At 66.9% G+C, this 19,436-nt stretch overlaps 2 protein-coding genes across 3 annotated transcripts in view; one reads left to right on the forward strand and one right to left on the reverse strand.

Moving 5' to 3' along the window:
- PLCH2 (phospholipase C eta 2) overlaps positions 1-2,988 on the forward strand; it is a 65,565-nt gene extending 62,577 nt beyond the window's left edge. For both annotated transcript variants that reach the window (XM_047791159.1, XM_047791160.1), the window contains exon 23: positions 1,284-2,988. In XM_047791159.1, the coding sequence (XP_047647115.1) occupies positions 1,284-2,548 (1,265 nt within the window). In that variant the 3' untranslated portion in view covers positions 2,549-2,988. The remainder of the gene's footprint in view (positions 1-1,283) is intronic.
- Positions 2,989-3,979: 991 nt separating this feature from the next.
- Positions 3,980-18,214, reverse strand: PANK4 (pantothenate kinase 4 (inactive)). Its single transcript, XM_047791161.1, has 19 exons — positions 18,049-18,214; positions 14,693-14,775; positions 14,231-14,445; positions 13,509-13,692; positions 13,164-13,256; positions 12,707-12,860; positions 12,443-12,624; positions 11,781-11,862; positions 11,182-11,282; positions 9,023-9,178; positions 8,298-8,410; positions 7,990-8,077; positions 7,069-7,220; positions 6,406-6,461; positions 6,230-6,279; positions 5,688-5,792; positions 5,240-5,340; positions 5,077-5,145; positions 3,980-4,544 (listed from the first exon to the last, which is right to left on the reverse strand). The coding sequence occupies exons 1-19, from the start codon at positions 18,170-18,172 to the stop codon at positions 4,331-4,333; spliced, it is 2,322 nt and encodes a 773-aa protein (XP_047647117.1). The 5' UTR covers positions 18,173-18,214; the 3' UTR covers positions 3,980-4,330.
- Between the last annotated feature and the right edge of the window lie 1,222 nt (positions 18,215-19,436).

Consider the following 19,436-nt stretch of genomic DNA (forward strand, 5'->3'; position numbering starts at 1 on the left):
GGCCCGAGGGCGGGCACTCGGCCATCAGCCAGCAGCCCCGGGCCTGGGCGGATGCGCTGGGGGCTGCTTGCGCCGTCCCCGGGAGAAGCAGAAGGGCTCCCAAGGGCCCTGGGGCCCGGCAGCTGGGTCCAGGCGGCAGTGGCTCCGTGTCCTCAGACTCCAGCAGCCCGGGCAGCCCCGAGGGCGCCCCCCACAGCCCCGAGGCCGCCCCCCGCAGGCAGGCGGGGGCCTTGCAGCGGGAGATGAATGCCCTGTTCGTTCAAAAGCTGGAGGAGATTAGGAGTAAATCCCCCGTGTTCTCCACCGGTAAGACCAGAGGCCCCTCCGAGAGTCCCGTGCTGGCCCCCCCGCCCTCGCATGGCCTGGCCAGGCGTCCCTGCTGCGCTTCCGTGTCAGAACCATCGCCTCCGTGTGCTCACTCCACGCGCCTTCATTTCCTGTGTTCCATCGGCTGGTCCCTCGGGCCCCTCAGCCCCTGGCCCCTGGTCTGTCCACCCAAGGGGCTAAGGGAGTGGGCCCTGGGGTGGGGACCGGGGAGTCCGCGAGCCAGGCTCTGCTTGCTGAGGCCAGTGGCTGAAAGTGTGGCCTCTGGAGACTGGCCCCAGGGCCCGTGCCGAGCCCCCACTCCGTGGCCTGACTGCAGGCCCCCGGGGGCAGCTTCCACGCACCCTCCCACCTCCCTTCAGGGGCAGGCTGCTGGCGTCCCACCCCGCATCCCCCTCCCCCCTGCCCCGCCTGCCCGCCGTCCTCTGGGCAGTCTGGCCTGGGCGCTGGACGGGGCTCAGTTTGCTGAGTGTGGGGTCGGGGGAGCAGACTGCAAGTGGCCTTAGCCCTAGGGACTCCCTCAGGAGCAGCTCAGCTCCAGATCCCCTGCCACCCCCAACCCCAAGGGCTGGTGGTGACAGAGGACTGCTCAGGGCCCCGGGCCACAAGAAGCAGGCCCAGTCTGGGGACGGCAGGCTGGGAGCTGAGCCTCCCTCCCGCTCCCTCCCTGCACCTGCCCAGCCTGTGTCCTCCCGTCTGTCCACTGGCCGCCCCCTCTGACCTCTCTGTTCTCCTTTCTGTCCCCATGCTGCCTCCCTAGTTAGGAACTGAGAGTAGCCGAGTGCCAGGTAACGGGGGTCCGGCCTCCCAGTGCCCTGAGCTGCCCGGGCCCCAGCAGCCCTGGAGCCGGAGGGCAGGGTGGGGGGCAGCTCTGTGTGTCTGGGGGGCCTAACCAGGGGGGGCCCTGGGGCGCAAAGCCACGGGGACACCCCGACACACTCCCCCCCTCTTTCCTACAGACACCCGCCCCTTCTCCACGCAGAGGTCCGTCTCCTCCCTGTGCAGCCTGGAAACCATTGCTGAGGAGCCAGCCCTGGGCCCCAGTGCCCCCCTGCCCGTAGCTGCCCACCCCCAACACTCTCCCAGAGGGCCCCAGTGCTCCGCAGGTCCCGGCGCCAACTCAGCAAGCCCCCCAAGGGTGGCTCTGGGAGCTTCTGGCCCCCCCCAGCTCAGGACCAGGAGCCAAGGGGACACCGAGCCAGCCCCCGAAAGCTGGCAGTGGGCGGGTGGCAGCGGAGGCCCCAGCAGCCAGACCGACGGCAGGGGCCATCCTCGGGCTCCGGGCCCTCTGCCCAGAAGGGCCAAGAGTGAGGGGCAGGGGTCCTCAGAGCCCCCGAGTGGGTGGTGGCTCCTGGCCGGGCCCTGCCCCGCCATGTACTTAGATGCCACAGGTGGCGACCGGCTGTGGCAACGGCTGGAGCCGGGCAGCCACCGTGGCAGTGTGTCCTCGTCCTCTAGCGTGTCGTCTGGTGACACAGTCATCGATCTCTCCCTGCCGGGCCTGGGCCTGGGCCGCGAGAGCCTCCCAGGGGCTGCGGCAGGCTGTCTGCCCCTGCGGCCCTGCTTGGCCCCTGCCGCCTGCCTGGACCTGCCCGCTGTGACCAAGAGCAAATCCAACCCCAACCTGCGGGCGGCGGGCCAGCTGCCTGCGGCACCGGAAAAGATGCAGCCCCGCCCCCTGGCCCCTCGGCAGCTGCGGGGCCGCCTCCCGCTGGCGGGCCTCGGGGATTGCACCGTGACGGCCAAGTCCAAGAGCCTTGGGGACTTGACGGCTGATGACTTTGCCCCACGTGTGGAGCCCCTTGGCCACAGCCTGGGCCACAGCCTGGGTCTGGCCGGAGAGAGGCCGGCAGGGCAGGGGGTGCGGCCGGACGCCCTGACGGAGCAGCTGCGCTGGCTCACAGGCTTCCAGCAGGCAGGGGACATCACATCGCCTACCAGCCTGGGCCTGGCCAGGGAGGGGGTCGCGGGGGGCCTGGGCTTCCTGCGGCGCTCCTCCTCCCGCAGCCAGAGCCGGGTGCGAGCCATCGCCAGCCGAGCCCGCCAGGCCCAGGAGCGGCAGCAGCGGCTGCAGGGCCCGAGGGGACCCCCGGAGGAGGAGCGGGGTACCCCTGAGGGCGCCTGCTCCGTGGGCCAAGAGGGCTATGGGGATGCGCTGGCTCCCGCCAAGGGCACCACTGACCAGCCAGGTGCTGCCCCCACCAGCCTCCCGCTCACACTCTGACCAGCCGCCCTCGAGGCGGCCCCGCGGCTGGACGCTGCTGCTGTCCCGAGCAGGCCCCGAGGCCGTCTGGGTGCGGCTGTGCCTCCTCCTGGGGAGGGAGAGAGCCTAGGACATGTTCAGATCTGTGTACACACAGAGAGAAGTTTAAATTTTGAGACCGATCTCTTACCCCACGAACATGGTGCCGTGTCCCTTTCCACCATCACCGGGTTTGGCTGCGTGGGTGTGCGTGGGCGCGTGTGCTTGGTCCTGCCATTCAAGGCCCCCAGGAATGCTTGTCACGTGCCCAGAGTGACCCAGAGAGCCGCCACCCCCACCTCGAGTCCTGGCTTGTTCTGCACAAACGCTGCTCTGTACAGGATGTTTCAGACTCTGTAAACCCCTGAACGCAACTCCAATAAACATGTTCACGCCTGCTCCGTGTGGGCTGCCGGCCGGTCCCTCTGGGGCCCAGACCTGCTGTTCCTGGGCCGGGGGCTGTGCCCATGGGGGCTTGGCTGGCCCGGCGTCCTGGGGCCACAGCCCCCAACATACAGCCCTGTCCCTTCCCTTGCTCCCAGCCCCACTTTTGGGGGGCAGGCCTTGGCCCCGGACGGGTCACGCACCCCTTGCAGTTCAGCGCTGGCCCCAGACCACCGCACTCAGGCTCCTGGGGCAGGGGAGGGGGGTAGGGCCCCAGCTTTCAGGGCCCAGCAGGGCGGCAGGTAGGAGGGGGTTTGGGGAACAGAGGGCCGGGCACAGGCCCCTGCAGGCAACAGCTTCAGTGGCCTCACATTTCTGCGTCCTCCTGAGGTGAGGGGCCCAGGTGCCGGGGAGCTGGGCCTCCTCAGCACACAGGGCTGTCCCCCAAGGCCCGGGGGCCACGGCGGCGGGACTACGCGCAGCTCCCTGTTCCCAAGACCACTGGTGCACACAGGCAGCCTCGCAGCTCCCACCAGGGAGTTCTGCAGTGACGTGGCATCTGTGGCCCACAGCCCGAGGGACAGGTCCAGCTGGGGGAGGGGTCCCTGGCCTCTGGCAGCAGCGCCAGGGTGGGCCCTCCCCACGGGCAGGGTGCTGAGCACCAGGCAACAAAACCTCTGTGGCCTGATGTGCTGTGAGCAGAAGAGGGCCAGCCGCCACGGCTGAGAGGCTCTGAGGGCCCTCGAGGCCCGTGGCTGCCTCTCAGCGGCTCTCGAGTCAGGAGTGCTGCTCAGAGACCCGCTCTGCCCCTCCTTCTCTCTTGGGGCCAGAGATGCTGGAGGCCACGAGGCAGGGCAGCAGCTCCAGCCCCCAAGCTAAGGGGGGGCCTAAGAGTTCCCGAAGCACCCAAAGGGAGAGCCCCCCCAGGTCAGGTTCCACGGAGAAGGGGTCGGCGGGGCTGCCCACAGGCACCCAGATTGGGCCCGGGCTCCTGCTTGTCCAAAGCAAAGCAAACGGCCAAGGCAGAGACACTGTTCTCACTCTGGAAACTCTATTTGGTTTGCGCCCCGAGGCTCCGGCATCCTCTGTCAGAGGCATATATGTATATATTTATATTTATATATATATGTATATATATATAAAAGATTATTTAACAGTTAAATATACTCCGACACGCGCGTCTCAGGGAGCAGACGCTGTCTCCCCCCGACGAGCACGGCAGCCTTAAAGAAGCCCGACCCAAGGCCACGGGCGCCGTGCCCGCATCTGGATGCCCCCGGCTCTGAGGCACAGAAGCACGACATAGATACTCTGGTGTGCGCGTGGTGTCCCTGCTGTCGTCGAGACGCGCGCCTGACGAGCGGCGAGCGGGGCGGCGCCTCACTCGGCCGGGACCTCGTACTTGAAGATGACGCTGAAGAGGCGGCCGCCAAGCCGCTCAGCCAGCCACGAGTTCTTGATGACGGCCAGCTTGAGGCTCTCGCAGCGCAGGGCCGCGTGGTAGTTGGTGTGGACGGCTCGGCCCATGCCCTCAATGACCACCAGGTCGGCGCCGCGCTCCCGCACCAGCACGGCCAGCCCCTTGTCCAGGCGGCTTCGGGGAGGAAGGGGGCAGTGAGCGAGACCCCCGACCCTCGGCTCCCTAGCCGCAGGTGCCCCAAGTCCAGCCCGCTCCCAGGACAGCCAGCCTGGCAGCTGTCCCCCGGGGCCTCGGGGACAGCTGTTACTACCGGGCAGCCTGCTCAGAACACTGGGCCCCGGGGAAACGCCTCTGCTTGGAGCTTTAAAGTGTCTTACTCCTTTTGACAGGTTTCTTATCGTCCCCCTGTTGGTTACCAGTGGGCCTGGAGAGGGGGTCATGCCAACCCTGGAGCAGTCAGGGGGCTACGGTCCCGAGCCCAGGCATGCCCTCCTGTGCAGCGCTGCTCCACGGCCGGGCTCTCTGCCTTCTAGGGGCCCCCTGCCAGGTGGGAGGCCCCAAGGGATGCGCTAATCACCCCAGGAGAGGTGTCTAAAGGTGGGGACTGGGCGCCTGTACCTTCCTCCCGGTGTCCCTGCGCCCCCCGGCCCCTCCCTGCCCGGCTGACTTCGGCCTCCGCGGGTGGGCGGGCAGGCCGGCTGCGTACCTGAGGTCCAGGCACGGGGAGCTGGAGCCCGTCTGCATCAGCAGTAGCCTCTCTTCCCGCAGCGCCGAGCTGCCGAGCACAAGGGTCGCCCCGTGAGGTGGGCTGGGCGGCTGCCCCACGGTGCCCCCACCTCCACGCCAGCCTGGCCCCCCGCCCGGCTTACTGGACGACAGGGTCCATGGCCGCGATGCGCTCGGCCACGATGAGGGACTCGCTGTAGGTCACGTCATTCAAGGCGGGGCCCGAATTGCACGCCAGGATCACCTGCGGCAGGAGGCCCCAGGCTCTTAGGGACCTTAGCCATGGGTGGCACCAAGCCAGCCTGGGCTTGCCCGCCCTCCCACGGCTGCTGGTGGACGGCCACGACCTCTGGCAACCTCTCACGGCTGGGGGCCTCCAAAAGGGCCGGTTCTTGGCTCAGGACAAGGATGGCCCCCGGGACACTGGGGTCAGGCTGACCTCAGCCCCGTGACAGGACGGGTGGGTCTCCTCCTCCCGCCAGGCTGCCACCTCCCCCACACCTACCTGCACGCACAGAGGAGCCCTGGCCGCCGCCCCCACCGAGCGCAGGAGCCCGGGCAAGGGTCCTGCCTCCGGCCCTGCGCACTCACCTCCGTCCCTCTAGAGAGAAGCTCCCTGACAAAGGGGAAGACTCCCAAAATGACGTCTACTCCACTGTTATCTGCGAAAATTAAGGCACATTTGTGAGGGGGCCCCTGTAAGACAAAACCAGGACGTTCAGTCGGGAACAGGCGCATCCAAGTGCTCCAGACACCTCCGCGCTCCACACCCCCCGCAGACGGGCGGGGGCTGCTGGTCCCGCAGGCGCTGCGGCCGCCAGGGCAGGACCAGCCCCTGATGCTTCCAGAACTGTTGCTCAAAGGACTTTGGACTGCGGCTGAGCTACCGCTGGTCCCGCGGGAGCCAAGCTCAGAGCGGGGAGCAGTCGACGTGTGCTCGCAGCCTGGGCCGGGGCTGGGAGACTCTCGGGGGCCCCTGGGCACTCAGCGGGGGCCTGGCTGGACGCCCTGGCCCCCACCTGGGGGCAGCTCTGTGCCCATCCCTGCTCTGCCTCCCCTCCTGTGAACCCCGCCCAGGGCCCTGTCTCCTGGGCTCGAGAGCACAGGGCAGAGGGGGTGGGCAGCTCCGGTACCTTCAGTCTCTGCAGCCACTTGCTGTAGGAGTCCACAAGCCAGGGTCGCTCTGCGGGACACAGGGCCGAGCTCAGCCGCGCCCTCCCAGCGGCCAGCGCCCTTGCCCGCCCACGAGCCGCCCCCAGCCCAGCCCGTATCCCGGCCGGAGAGATGAGACCTGGGCACCCTACCCTACCTTGCAGCTTCTTCTTCGCCTCCTCGAACCCAAACTGGGGATCGGATTCAAGGACACTGCACAGGAGAGGAGGACACAAAGTTACCCAAAGCCCTGACCCAGGCCTCTGCGTTGCTCCCATGAGCCCCAAGTAAGGCCCCTCCCACGCTGCCATTTGTCACCGGAGCTCAAGTCACGGAAGCGGGTCGGGGCACCAGGGAGCCTCTGTGCCTGCAGCCAGGCCTGGGGGTGATGCCAGCCACCAGCCCTGCCCCAACGTGCTGCCCAGGGACCAGCAGGGCCCAAGGCAGGGATGAAGCGGGCGGCGCTTGTGGTGTCCGGGACAAAAACCTCCTGTGGGTGGGTGCGAGGGCTGGCAGCGGCGATGCTGCAGCCGAGACCCAGGTGCAGGGGGGAGGCACCAGAGGGCCGGTGGGCCGGGACACGCGGGGAAGGGGGGCCGGGAAGGCGCGCGTGTCCCCCGCATGGCGGGGCCCCTCCAGGCAGTGATGGTCAATGTGTACTTTAACCCTGAAAAGCCCTGCGCCTGCATGGGCGGGCGGGGAGGCGGGGTCCTGACCACACCCAAGGCCACACGTGCCCGGTGCGAGCCCTGAGCTGCGTCCCGGTGGCTCCGAGTCGGGCGGACCAAGGGTTGGGGCCGTGAGGACAGCAGGCACCTACTCGGAGACGGCTTTCGCTCCCCAGTCGAAGACGTTGCCAGCCAGCAGCCCCTTCACCAGGGCCAGCTGCCGCTCCTCCCAGCCCAGGGCGTCCAGGGAGCGGATCACCCTCTGAAAACACTTCAGGGCCACGCCGTTGTCCTGCTGCTTCACCTGCGGGGAGAGGCCTGTTGGGATGTGGGCAGGGCGAGGGGGCACCTTGCCAGGGGCGCTGCCGGGGACACTGCCAGCCCTGAGCCTGCTCGTGGGGAGAGGCTCCCTGGGCCGTCCCCGGGGGCGTCTCCACCACCACGGCCGTGCCAGGTCAGCGCTGCTGATGCGGGATATCGCGGTCAGAGGCCGAGAGCCGGTGGTGCCGGAGGCCATGCAGGGTGACGCTGCCCTGGGAGCTGCTTCCAAAGCCTGACCCGGGGCGTCTGGGCCGGGGCAGAGGGCCCAGGGCCCCGGGGGTGCCGACTGCTCGCCTCAGCACAGACCCCCCCCTGCTGCTTGGTCTCCTGCGTAAGCGGAGAGGAGGGGAGGGGGGCCCGGTGCACCGAGCTGGCCCTGGACCCCGGCCACAGCTCCAGGGCACGTGGCCTCCTGACCAAAGAGCCCAAGGAGCTCCCTCCTGGCCTCCCGCCAGGCTCTGACAGCTCATCACCAGGACAGACCTTCTCAGCACCGACCCTGAGTTTCCAGGCCGGCCTCGGGAGGGGCCTCGGCGCCACACGCGCACCACCCACGACACCTCCCTGAAGAGGAAGCCCGCCTGGTGCCCGCGTGCGGCAGCTGTCAGCCGACGCTGCCAGCGGAGCGGCTGCTCTTGGGGGGTAGACCCTCACCAGGCGGCTGCAGGACCCAGCCGGTCACCAGGCTGGGCTCCGAGGCTGTCGCCCCCGCCCACTGCCCCGCGCCGGCCCCGAGCAACGGCGCTCCTCACCTTGGAGTAGGGGTCCGGGAAGTTGAACTCATTCAGGCAGTGCTCCCTCGTGTCCAACAGGCTGCGCACAGTCAGCGTCCCGTAAGCGCTGGGGACAGAGCCGGGCGGAAGGGCTCAGCACGCTGCCTGTCGCACCCACGGCCGCAAGGGAGACGCCCAGGCAGCCAGTGGGGCGGCCGGGCCAAGGGGGCGCGCCCTGCCTGCCGAGCCGCGCGGGGAGGCCACGCGGCTTCCTGGGAAACTCGGAGTAGCTTCGAGGGAGCCCCCGGCCCCGGGCGCGCTGCCCCCGCAGAGGCCGCCCCACTCACAAGGGCTGGTGCCGCAGCGTCTGCAGCTTGTTCCAGTACTTCTGGCGGAACTTCTCAGCCCTTTCGGCTGCGTCCACGGAGCCCGGCTGGCTGGCCACGGCGCGCTTCACCACCTGCCGAGCACGGGGCAGTCAGCAGTGCTGAGCGGCCCGCACCCACAGATGGCAGCGTTGGTGGCAGCCACTGTGACGGGCTTGCCAGCCTGATGCGTCATCTGCTGGGTGGGAACGGGTCCACCAACCCCAACCCAAAGCTCACTTCTCACTCTCCAACATGAGGGCCAGGAGGCACACTTGCCGCCAGCTCCTGCCTGCCCAGGGCTCAGGGTCTGGGCAGGGTTCATGGCAGGGTGGGACCCTCACTCTGAAGAAAGACCCCACGGGCCTCCCTGGGGGCTGTGCGGAGGCACAGGGCTTCCCGTGGAGTTACTGTGGCCACCCTCCAGAGCCTGCAGGCCGGCCACTGCTGTCCAACCCCTGTGCAAACCGCTGGCTTTCCGGAGAAACACAGCAGCCAGCAGAGCTGCTCGGCCAGCTCGAGAGGCCGCGCCTTGCTGACACCACTCAGGGTCACGTTCTTCCCCTACGCGCCACAGATCCTGCCTCAAATGTGCAGACTGAGGGCTCCTGGGGAGACCGCCACCCTTCTCCATCACGCTCCCGCTGCCCCCGGGAGCCCGAGGTGGTCAGACGCACGCATCTTCCACCCCCCGCCCCGGGCCTCACCCCGTCCAGGGCCTCCTCGAAGCAGGTGAGCCAGTACTTGCGGGCCAGGGCGTCGTCCGTGAGGTCGACCGTGTCGGGTACGTAGGAGGAAGGGTCCAGGAGAAGAGGTAGGTTGACCAGCGGCCGCTCCAGCCGGTCCATTTCCAGCAAGTCAAACTGGGGACCAGAAGCAGGGGGCGGGTCAGATGGGTTTTTTCTGAAAGACCAAGACCCCACCCCCACGTCTTAGAAGCAACTTCTCTGCACGAAGAGCAGAGGGCAAGTGGAAGCTGCTGCGGGCAGGACAGGGACAACCTCATTCTGCCCCATCCGCGGGCCCCTCTCCCCCCAGGCCCTCTCACAGCCTGCAGTGCTCCTGCCCTTCTGGTGGCCTGCGCTGGATGGCCGACCCCGAGCCCGTTCCTGCCAGGCGCCGGGCCCTGGCGCCTGCACTCCCGCTGCTTCTCCCGCCATTGCCGCGCCCCCTTCACACCGACCGCCTCTCCATCCTCGCTTCTCCTGCCCAGGGTGCCACAGCCGCCATCCTCACTCACTGCCTGGCAGGCCTTGGTCCCGTAGCTCCTGCTCAGGGCTGGTTCCTGGGCAAGGCTGCTGAGCCCCGACTGGACACGCTGCTCCCTCCCTGATGGCGTGTGTGTGCATCACGGGCCTGGCGCCCAGAAGCCCCGCCCCAGCCCCGCGGACCCAGCCACGGTGACCGAAGTATCTCCCAAACAAACGGTCCTACATTTCTGGTCCTGTTCTCAGATGAAAACCACATCATGCAGCTGCTCTGGGGCTAAAAGAAGCAACTGACCCTGGGGCTTGCCCGCCAGGCCCCCCACACCTTCCAGGAAGCCCCCGGCTGGGCCCTGGCCCTGCTCTGCTGGGGATGCTCCAACTGGCCACCAGCGGACGGGGAGGCAGGTGTGCTCTGAGCGGGGACGGTCTGGACAAGGCCCGCCCCGTGAGAGAGACGGCTTCTAGGACGTACCCGGGATAGCGTGTTTGGCAGGAACTGGGGCGAATCCCGGGTCAGAGGCCATGGCGGTGCCTCCCTCCTCACCGGCAAAGGACACCTGCCTCCCTGACAAACGCCGAGTCTGGGTCTGCACCCAGCCTTGTCCTGCCTGAGGACACCCAGAGAAAAGGCCCGGCGCCCCAGCCAGGGCTCTCCCTGGGTCAGGCAGGGAGCCCCACTGAGAACCCGTCACGCCCGGGGCACGCAGCGCCTGCACTGCAGCGGATAAGGACCACGCTGAGCTTCGCAGCTGGTTAAAGGGCTTCCTGCCCACCCATCCAGCTCTGCAGCAGGGACCGTGTCACCCTTCGGCGAATCAGAAGCAGGCCCTGCGGGGTGTCGGCCCTTTCTCCACACAGCAGTCACAGGTCCTACCCAGCCCAGGTCTTGGCCCCGGCCATGGGGCCTGCTCTTGCAAAGGGCACAAAGGGCGCCAAGGGCCCGGTGCCCTGGCACAGCTGGGTGTGGAAGATGTGGCACGGGGCACGGGCCTCGCTGTGGGAACGGGGGGGCTGTCCCCAGGGAAGTGAGAGCTGGATGGGATGTGCTCGTTCCCCCTTCGGAGAACCTGCATCTACAACCTAAAAGCAGCCTTTCCTCAAAATGGGTTTGTCCTGAAGATGGCACCTGACCAGCGCGCCCAGACCAGGCACCCACGGGGGTCGACACGCCCAGCGCACAAGCTCTGATAACCGCTCCCCGAATGATAACAGGAACACATCTGGGACACGCGGTCAGTACGCTGGCAACAACCCGTGGAACAGTGATCTGCGCAGGGATGGGGCCAGGGCGGTACCATTCCGTGTTTGGCTGACGCTGGTCCCGGCCGCTTGGCAGGCCAGGGGAGCCCCCATCGAGTCACAGTGGACCTCGACCTCCCGCAGGCCAAGCAGAACCTCCCAAGGACACCAGACTCTGCAAGCTCGGTCCCACCTTGGAACCGTCACACAGAGAAAGGACTGCGCGAAGGGGCCTGAGCAGGTGCCTGCGACCAGGAGTTAGACTCTGATTCTGCTGTGAACAGCCCCACAGCCCTGCCGAGAGACCCTTAGTCCGGTTTCGAGACCGGCCTGCACCAGGAGGGAGCGCTTCTGAGCTTGGCCTCGGCAGCGTGGGGGGCCTTCCCCGGGGGAAGCGAGCCACCGGGACCCGTACTCACGGTGCCGCTCCGGGCTCGCTGGGTTGGGCAGAGCTCGGGCGATGAGCTCATCAGCCCGGAGCTGCCGGCGTAGTTCTCTCCCCAGCTGTACTGGTTTGGGTCTGCGGGACAAGAGAGGGGCATCACCCGAGGGTCGGGCGGCGGGCCTCACTGCCTCGGGGAGAGGACCCGTCGCGGGTGTCCCAGAGCCCGGCATCCTGTCGCGCTGTCTCTCGGGCACTAGGGCCTCACGCACGGAGCGCTTAGGTCTCTCTGAGCTTCTTAACGGCATCCCCTGATTTACCTCCAGCGCGAACCTGTACTTGGGGACCTGGTGACAGTCAGCGGGCTCTCTGGAGCTGACCCCTACGCAGCCGGCCCTGCGCCTCCTGGGGCAGAATCCCACCTGCGGGTCTCTCACGAGTCTTCCAACAAGGAAAGACCAGAAAAGCACTTGCAGACGCCAGACCGACAGCGACGAGGAGCCGGAGGACACAGGAAGGACAGGGCCTTCGGAGGCGAGGCTGCGTGTGGGCCATGCCCTGCTCACAGCCAGTTCGGTCCCCTGACGACAGTAGCCGCGCCTGCCTGCCCTCGCCACCCGCAGCAGCAGCACTCACTGTCTTGCTCGGCTCCCTTGAGAAACGCGCCGATGGCTCCCAGATAGCCCTCGTGCCTCAGGAACAGCGCCTGGACTTGCCCCTGCCGCGGAAACACCCCCTGAAGCCGGCCTCGCCGTGCACAGGCCCAAGGCTGCGCGCTGGCGGGATGCGGGCCGCCCCCTCGAGCGGGCGGGGGCTGCCCACCACGCGGCTGTCCCAGCACCGGGCGGGGAACTGTACGCGACAGCAGAATGGAAAAGCCCGCCGGCTGGAGGCTGAACACCTCCCGTCACAAAATCAACACCCCTCCGATTCCCCGCGCCAGCCAGGTGCAGCGCGACGGCCACGTCCAGGCTCACTTGGCACCCTGGACAGTGGGAGGCCGTCCCGGGCCTTGTCCCAGGCAGCACTGGGCGGGGAACTGTACGCGACAGCAGAATGGAAAAGCCCGCCGGCTGGAGGCTGAACACCTCCCGTCACAAAATCAACACCCCTCCGATTCCCCCGCACCAGCCAGGTGCAGCGCGACGGCCACGTCCAGGCTCACTTGGCGCCCTGGACAGTGGGAGGCCGTCCCGGGCCTTGTCCCAGGCAAACGGCCGGGCAGAGCCAGGCGGCGCGGGGGCCATGCGGGGGCGGGGCCGTGCGGGGGCGGGGCCGGGCAGGGGCGGGGGCGTCACCTTGGAGAAGAAATTGATGCTGTAGGTGATGGTGCGCATGGTGACCGGGTGGCCGCGGATGAAGAAGCCGCCGAAGTAGACCCGGTCCAGGCAGTGGAGCCTGGCGTAGAGGCAGGCGAGCTGCCCGATGTCGTTGCTGATCATGTGCAGCAGGCTCTTGGCCATGTCCTCCCTGGAGAACTCTGCGGGACGGAAGCAGAACCGCTGGGCAGGCGGCCGGGGGCCGCGTGCGCCCGGCGAGCGAGAGCAGGCGACGGGCGGTACCTCTGTCCGCGGTGGCCGACTTCCCAAAGCTGCTGGCGATGAGGTTGCCGCTGAGCCCCAGCGTCTGGTGTGCCCCTCCGTAGACGTCCTGCACCAGCATGTCCACGTTGGCGTGCTGGCCTCGGGACGCCAGGTGCAGCAGCTCGTCGAACTTCTGCAGGGACAGAGCGACGGAGATGCGTGATGAACAAGGAGCTGACGGGATCCCCACAGCCCGCACACCAAGCCCACCAAGGGGAGCCAGCTCCTCTTGCCCAGGACCACCCAAGGGAGATGCTGCGGCCACGTGGACGCCCGTCCTTCAGGGACTCAGGACAAGGGCCAGGAATGACTCACTTTCAGAACAATCCCAGCCAAGCACCAGCCTCAGACCCCCAAGCAACCCTTTGGGGGGGGGGGGCGGGGGAAGCCTGACGTCCTGCGTAGGTGGGGGCTTCCTCCCACGGCTGCCCAATACCTTGGTTTTGGTGAGCAGGGCCCCGAGCCCCCAGAAGGTGCCACCCCCGATGGAGCTGCCGCCGATCCACTCGAATCTGTCCTCCGTCTCTACCTGGAGCAGAAAGGTGGCAGGTGTGTCAGCAGGCAGGTCTCGGGACACAGTGGCCCAGGGGCGTCCCCAGACCTTGGTGATGATGCGTCTGGGCGGTGGGGCACATGCTGATGCTGGAAGGAGGGGCCTGTGAACGCTGCAGCCGGGCCGTCTGTGTCCGTGGCCCTGTGCCCGGTTGGGGCCCTAACACGTAGCCAGTAGCCCGACAAGCCACAGCTGAGGCATCGTTCTCCTCCACGAGCCAGGCCTCACCTTCACAATGGAGACGCCAGAGCCGATGTTGACAAGAAGGTACGGGAAGATGTTGGGGTGGTTCGTCTGGAACCGGAACTCGGGGTCGGAGTCCTTCTGGTAGACGAACGCCTCGTGCGGGATGTTTTTCAGCACGAAGTTGCAGCCCTTTATCAGGCAGGTCATCACGTCCTCCTTGTCAACCCTGAGAGGGAGGGCCAGCCACTGCAACCAGCGGGGCCACGGCACAGCCTCGGCCCGCAGCCCGGCGCTGCCAGCCCGGGCTCGCCTTCTGGCTCCAACAGCACGCCTGGCTCTTGGAAACAGCCTCTGCCGGGCAGCTCGCGAAGTCACCACCTGGCCCTGAGAGACTCGGGGGTGGGCCAGCTGCAGGAACCTGAGGGCCCGGCACTTGGCCGGGGCACGAATGGCCCCAGCCTCTGCTCCCATGACAGGGCCAGGGCCCCCGGGGGCTGGGGATCGCCGCATTGCCATGGGAACACAGCAGACGTGGTCTCAAGGCTCCATCTCCCTCCTCTCGGCCCTCGCCCCTCCCCACGCACCCACCCACGGTCCTCGGTTCCCTGAGCCACTTGGAGGGTCAACCCCCAGCATCCTGCTGCAGCCGGCCCAGAGCCTGGCCCCCAGCCGCCACCCGAAGCTCCCTGAGCTGGGCGATGCGGGAACTGCAGGGCCTGGGGCACTGCGGCCACCTCCTCAGAGCCCGACTGGGTCCCACTTACTTCAGCTGCAGCTTCTCTTCAATGAGGTCTTTGAACTTGTATGCCCCGCCCCCGGTCGCCTGGATGACCTTCGTCTCGGTGTTAACCAGGTGGTCCTTGATGAAGTCCAGGCAGGCTTCTATGTAGGTGTTCTCGAACTTGACAAAGTGCAGCCTGGCGGTGACCTCCTCCTGGACGGAGATCTCGTAGGGTGGCTCGTGGTCCTGCTCTGTGTCCTGGGGATGCAGGCGGGGACCCGCACGTGCCGCCTCAGGGAGGGGCTGGCTCTGGGCCACCCCTAGCACCCCAGCAGCAGTTCGGTCACCCAAACTGCCCCCACAGGAGGGAGGCAGAGCAGGCAGGGCAGAGCCAGCAGGCTGAGGGCACTTCTGCCAGGGCCCAGGATGGCGGGGCGCTGAGCGGGGCGGCAGGGAAGGGTTATCGGCAGGAAGCTCCCCACTGCGGGGCCGCCAGGAGGCTCACCTTGCCCGAGTGGTCAAAGGAGCGCACTCGGGCCACTTTGTGCTGCACAGTGGAGTAGTAGGCCAGCTTGGTCAGAGAGCCGCCTGAGGGAGACACAGGCGCAGCAGGGTGAGAAGCGGCTGGAAGGGACCCAGAGGCCGCCCTTCCACACGCCTGCCTCTGCCAGACCTGGGCCCTGCCCACAAGGAATCTGATGCTGCTTGAACTTGAACACCCTGCAGGGCCAGAGAGAGGACGCGGATGAACTGCAGGAGCCACACGCTCCGCTTTCTCTGAAAAGGGCCCCCGACCAGCGCTGAGAGGGCCCATTTCCCCTCCAGCGCCACGTCCAGAGGAAAAGGAAACGCCTGTTTCTGGGTGACCTCGGCGATCACGGGTGGCCTGGGAAATTCTGCTGCAAGCTCTCATCTTGAGGATGGACCCGGGGCAAGAGTGGACACACTCACTGCATTTATGGAAAAGCACACACCTGGTGGCCTGTGGAAAGGGGCGGAGGGGGCTGTTCTCACCGGGAGCGCCCAGGAAGGCCTGCCTGGGAGATGCTCGGGGCCGGGGATGCCCACGAGGCCCTGCAGAGGGCATCGCTGGAAGCCAGGTGCCCCCTGTTACCCGGCGACCATGGGGAAGCAGATGAGGCCTCAAGACCCCCAGGGTGTCCTTCCCGAGGATGAGGGGAGCCCTCTCCTGAGCTGGAGTGAGGCTTCGGGGGAGGCGCCAGGGAGCTTGCAGCTGTTCAAGGCCCGCCGGTGAGCGGAGAAGCGGAAGCCTCAACCCTGCCAGACGGCTTTGGAACCAACTGTGTTTTCAGAGGGAACTCCCTCGCTATGAGAAGAAGGCTACAGGTGTCAACAACTGCTGGCTCGTGACAAACACTGAGGGAAGGTACGAGAACCGTCCGGGGGGGGGAAGCATATTGGAGACACCAAGGTCACAAGGGCCTCGGCAGAGGACACAGGTCAACCCCACCCCAGTGTGAGCTTGGTCACACCTGGCCTGGTGGAGCCGCCACCTGGCAGCGTGGCCAGGGCCTCCTGACCTGCGGTGACCTGGCCTCATGGGCCCCGTGTTCAGTTACTAAGCACCGCGGCGCGGGCTTGTCTCAGCCCCAGGCCGCGAGCTCAAACCAGGAGCCTGGCCTGGAGCCTCCTGATCCCTCCTCCCTGCCCCCACCCATGGCCTGGCCACCAGCGTCACTAAAGCACTTGGGCCTGAGTCACCTCTGTGAATAAGCGGCTTCCCCAAAGGACAAGCAACACGAAGGGATGAAGCTGCATTGTGAGCAGCTCATCGAGAGTTACCACAAACAGAGGCCTGGGTCACAGACATGCCATCTCAGACGGCGTGTTAGCTTAGCTTGAAATCACCACCGAAACATGGTGTTAGGGTTTGTGGGGGCCCCGCACACCACACACCCTGAATAGGCTAATGCCTCCTTCTCCCCCCCAGGAGCCATTGGATGGTGGTCTGGGTGCAAGCGGAGCAGGGCAGTCACCCTGAACGGCTCAGTGCACAGAGCAGAAGGGCGGAGCCTGCGGGGCGCAGGCGGGCTCATCTAGTCCCAGGATCCCTCAGGATGAGAGGGGATGCCAACCTGGGCCCCCTGCCCCTGCAAGTCACACCTGACCAGGGCAGGGACCAGGTGATGGCACACAGCACTGTGGACGCCACAGGGCATCCCTGACTGACAAGAGGAACCTGAGCCAAGACCCTCCATCCAGTTCGCCCAGACCCACGGGGGCCTGGCACAGGGCTGACCTTCTACCCCAGGCACCAAGGCGGGAAGGACACCCCTTGCCTTCACCGGAGGGACCCTTCCTTCCACAGGAACCTGGAGTCAAGTCAGCTTCAAGAATGTGTTGACACAAAGCATCAGAGGCTTTGGGAGGGAACACCAGTGGACAGGGGTGCCCCATGCAAGAGAGGAAAAGCCTTGCCTAGGACCCAGCAGCTGAGCTCTCCTGGACTGGGAGGCTAGGGGAGGGGAGAGGAAACCGGAAGCCCGCTTGTCAACCCCACGCTGACGAGCACCCTGGCTTTGTGGACTCCTGGGTGGAGGACCCCTGCCTGCCCTGAGCTGTGACCTCTCACCAGCTGCATGAGCCAGTCTGTGCTTCACAGCAACAAACATGTCCTTCGAAGAACCAGAGACAGAGCACCCAGCCCCAGGGTGGGGGGATCTCACAAGGAAATAAGTGCCAACCATTAAAACTACTCCTTTGAGCATCCTTGTGCCAAGGAACTGGACCAGGCAGGCAATCCTCCCTCTGCGGCCACAAGCTGGCCCCGGGAGCCACACAGAACACCCCGGGGGGTAAGAGAAACGGGAGGTGCCAACTGGTTGGAGCAGACTCAAGCGGCACCAAGCCTGGGGCCTCAGGGCACACGCCCCCCGGGGAAATGCCACCACAGCAGTGCAGGCAGGGCTCAGAGAACATGGGAGGTGGCCCCCAGGGGCTGGGGCTCCCACCCAGCCCGGCAAGACGTCCAGCAGAGCCCGGATCCCTCAGGTTCCCTCTCGGGGAGACAAGCTCCAGGTCACAGAGCTGCCCACGCCCCCCCCCTCCCCCCCGCCTGGCTCTGCCCCACCTCCAGGCCAGTCTCCTAAAGCCCACTACGGTTTCCAGGTGGGGACTAGGGACGCGGGCCACGAGTCCACTCTCCGCCCCCACTTCTCTGGACGGCCCCCTCCCCCAAAACCTGTGACTCCAGGGACCCCCCCCCCCCAAGGACAGGGGAGCGGGCCGGTCCAACCCCTCCAGGAGAGGAGCGCCACGATGGGCCAGGCCTCGGGGGGTCCCGGGCCACGCTAGCTCGGGCCGCAGCCCGGATCGGCTGCGACCGCGAGAGGCAGGGCCGCCCCACTCAGCGCGCCGCACGCAGGCAGGGCGACTGCAGCCCAGCGTTGGCGGTCGGCCGGTCGGGTCGCCGCGCCTCCTCCTCAACGGAGACAAGGGCCAGCGCGCCAGGGTGGGAGGAGGGCCCTGCGGGGGGGCGGGGTACGGGGACTTTCGACCTGAGTCCGCGCCTAGGTCGACAAACCGCCGGCCCCCGAGCTCCCGCCGGGCAGCCTCTCCCGCGGGACTACGAACCCCGGCATGCCCCGCTCCGGTCGCGAGGCGCCTGCCGGGAGCTGTAGTCCCGCTGCCACGGCTAGCGTGCACCTGTAGACGGTCGCGAACTACAAGGCCCGATAGGCCATGCGCGCCCGCAGCCGCGGACTACAAAGCCCGACAAGCCTTTGGCGCCGCGGCCCACGCCCCGCCCTTCGTCCTTGCCACCGCCCCGGCCCGCCGGCCCCGCCGCCGGCGCCCACGCCCACCCCCACCGCCCAGCTCCCCTCGCCCGCCCGCAGCGACCTATATCTATGGCGAAGCGCTTGGCGTTCTCCAGGTTGCGGAAGATCTCGTCGGGGGGCAGCGTAATGCTCTTGTCCAGGCTGTCCCCGCTGCTCCCGCTGCCGCTCGCTCCACACTCCGCCATTTTGAATGTGCCCGGCCAGTCTAATCAGCCATGGAGATATATGCGCATATATTTGACTGTTAAGCGCCTCCTGTGCATATATTATGCTAATGATCCCGGGCAGGCCCCCGCCCCCCGTCTCCGCTGCAGCTCGAAGCGCCGACTCGCGCTGGCCAGGAAGCGGGCTCCAGAGACCCGGCGGTGGGCAGCTCACGCAAAACCTCTGGGCTGTCGTCGTCTCTGCTGTCCCTTCACTGAGCTGGCCGGATGCTGACCTCAAGTGATCTGAGCAAGTGCAGAGGCGGCACCTGGGGCTTGCAGCCCACCAGACGGACCGCTTCTGTCAGCGAGTGGTACTGAAAAGCTTGGCACGGGCAAAGGTGCTTGAGCGCCACCAGCCTGGATCCCTGGGAGCGCAGGGCCACCGGTGCCCCACATCCCATGCAAACAAGGAGTAGTTGGAGACTTTGCCCTTTAGGAGCCCCCACCCCGCCCCACCCGGAGGCAGTTGGGCAACGCACGCCCTTTGATGGGCTGGTCTTCAGAGAGAGCAGGGAAGCTCTCTTGTGATGCAGTGGGTTAAGGGTCTGGTGTATGTAGTCTGCGTTGTGGCTGGGGCTCAATCCCTGGCCCAGGTACGTCCACATGCAGCAGCGCAGCCAAAAAAAAAAAAAAAGAAAAAAGAAAAGGGGGCAAGAAAATGCAGGGGAAGGCACGGGAGCCTGCCTGGAAAAGGTTACTTTTCTGGCAAAAGAGGGACACTGTGGAAGTTTGCAGGGAACAAGCTGAGAAAGCTCCCAGTTGGTGTTGGGGATGGGCTTCCAGGGCTGGTTGCTGAGAACCTGGAAGGCGAGCAAACCCCTCGGGGATGGGTGTACTCCTAAGGCAGCGAGGCGCTTTGTGAAAGAGCCCCGTGTTGGCCCCTAAGGTGGCTTTGGACCTGCCTCTAGGTGACCCTGGACCAGTTACTTTGAGTCTCTGGCTTCCGGCCTTGAGCGTGCTACCAGTTGCCTGGTAGGGCCCACAGGAGCACAGGCCCTCCAGAGACACAAACTCAGAGCTCCAGGGGTGATTCGGGGGAGGGGCTGGTGCACCAGGAGGGCTAGCAGCCTTGTGGGCCAGCCTGGCCAGGGGGCACTCCCACGAGGGCAGCGGTTGCCCCTGCTGAGTGCTGCCCCTGCTGAGTTCATGGACATGCCTGCCTTACAGCAGCAGATGTGCAGGAGGATGTGGGAGGGGCTTCCCATCCCTGGCTCGGCAGTCCCAGGGCTCAGCAGGGACCCCA

The sequence above is a fragment of the Phacochoerus africanus genome, chromosome 8, assembly GCF_016906955.1.
Source record: "Phacochoerus africanus isolate WHEZ1 chromosome 8, ROS_Pafr_v1, whole genome shotgun sequence".
NCBI lineage: Eukaryota > Metazoa > Chordata > Mammalia > Artiodactyla > Suidae > Phacochoerus > Phacochoerus africanus.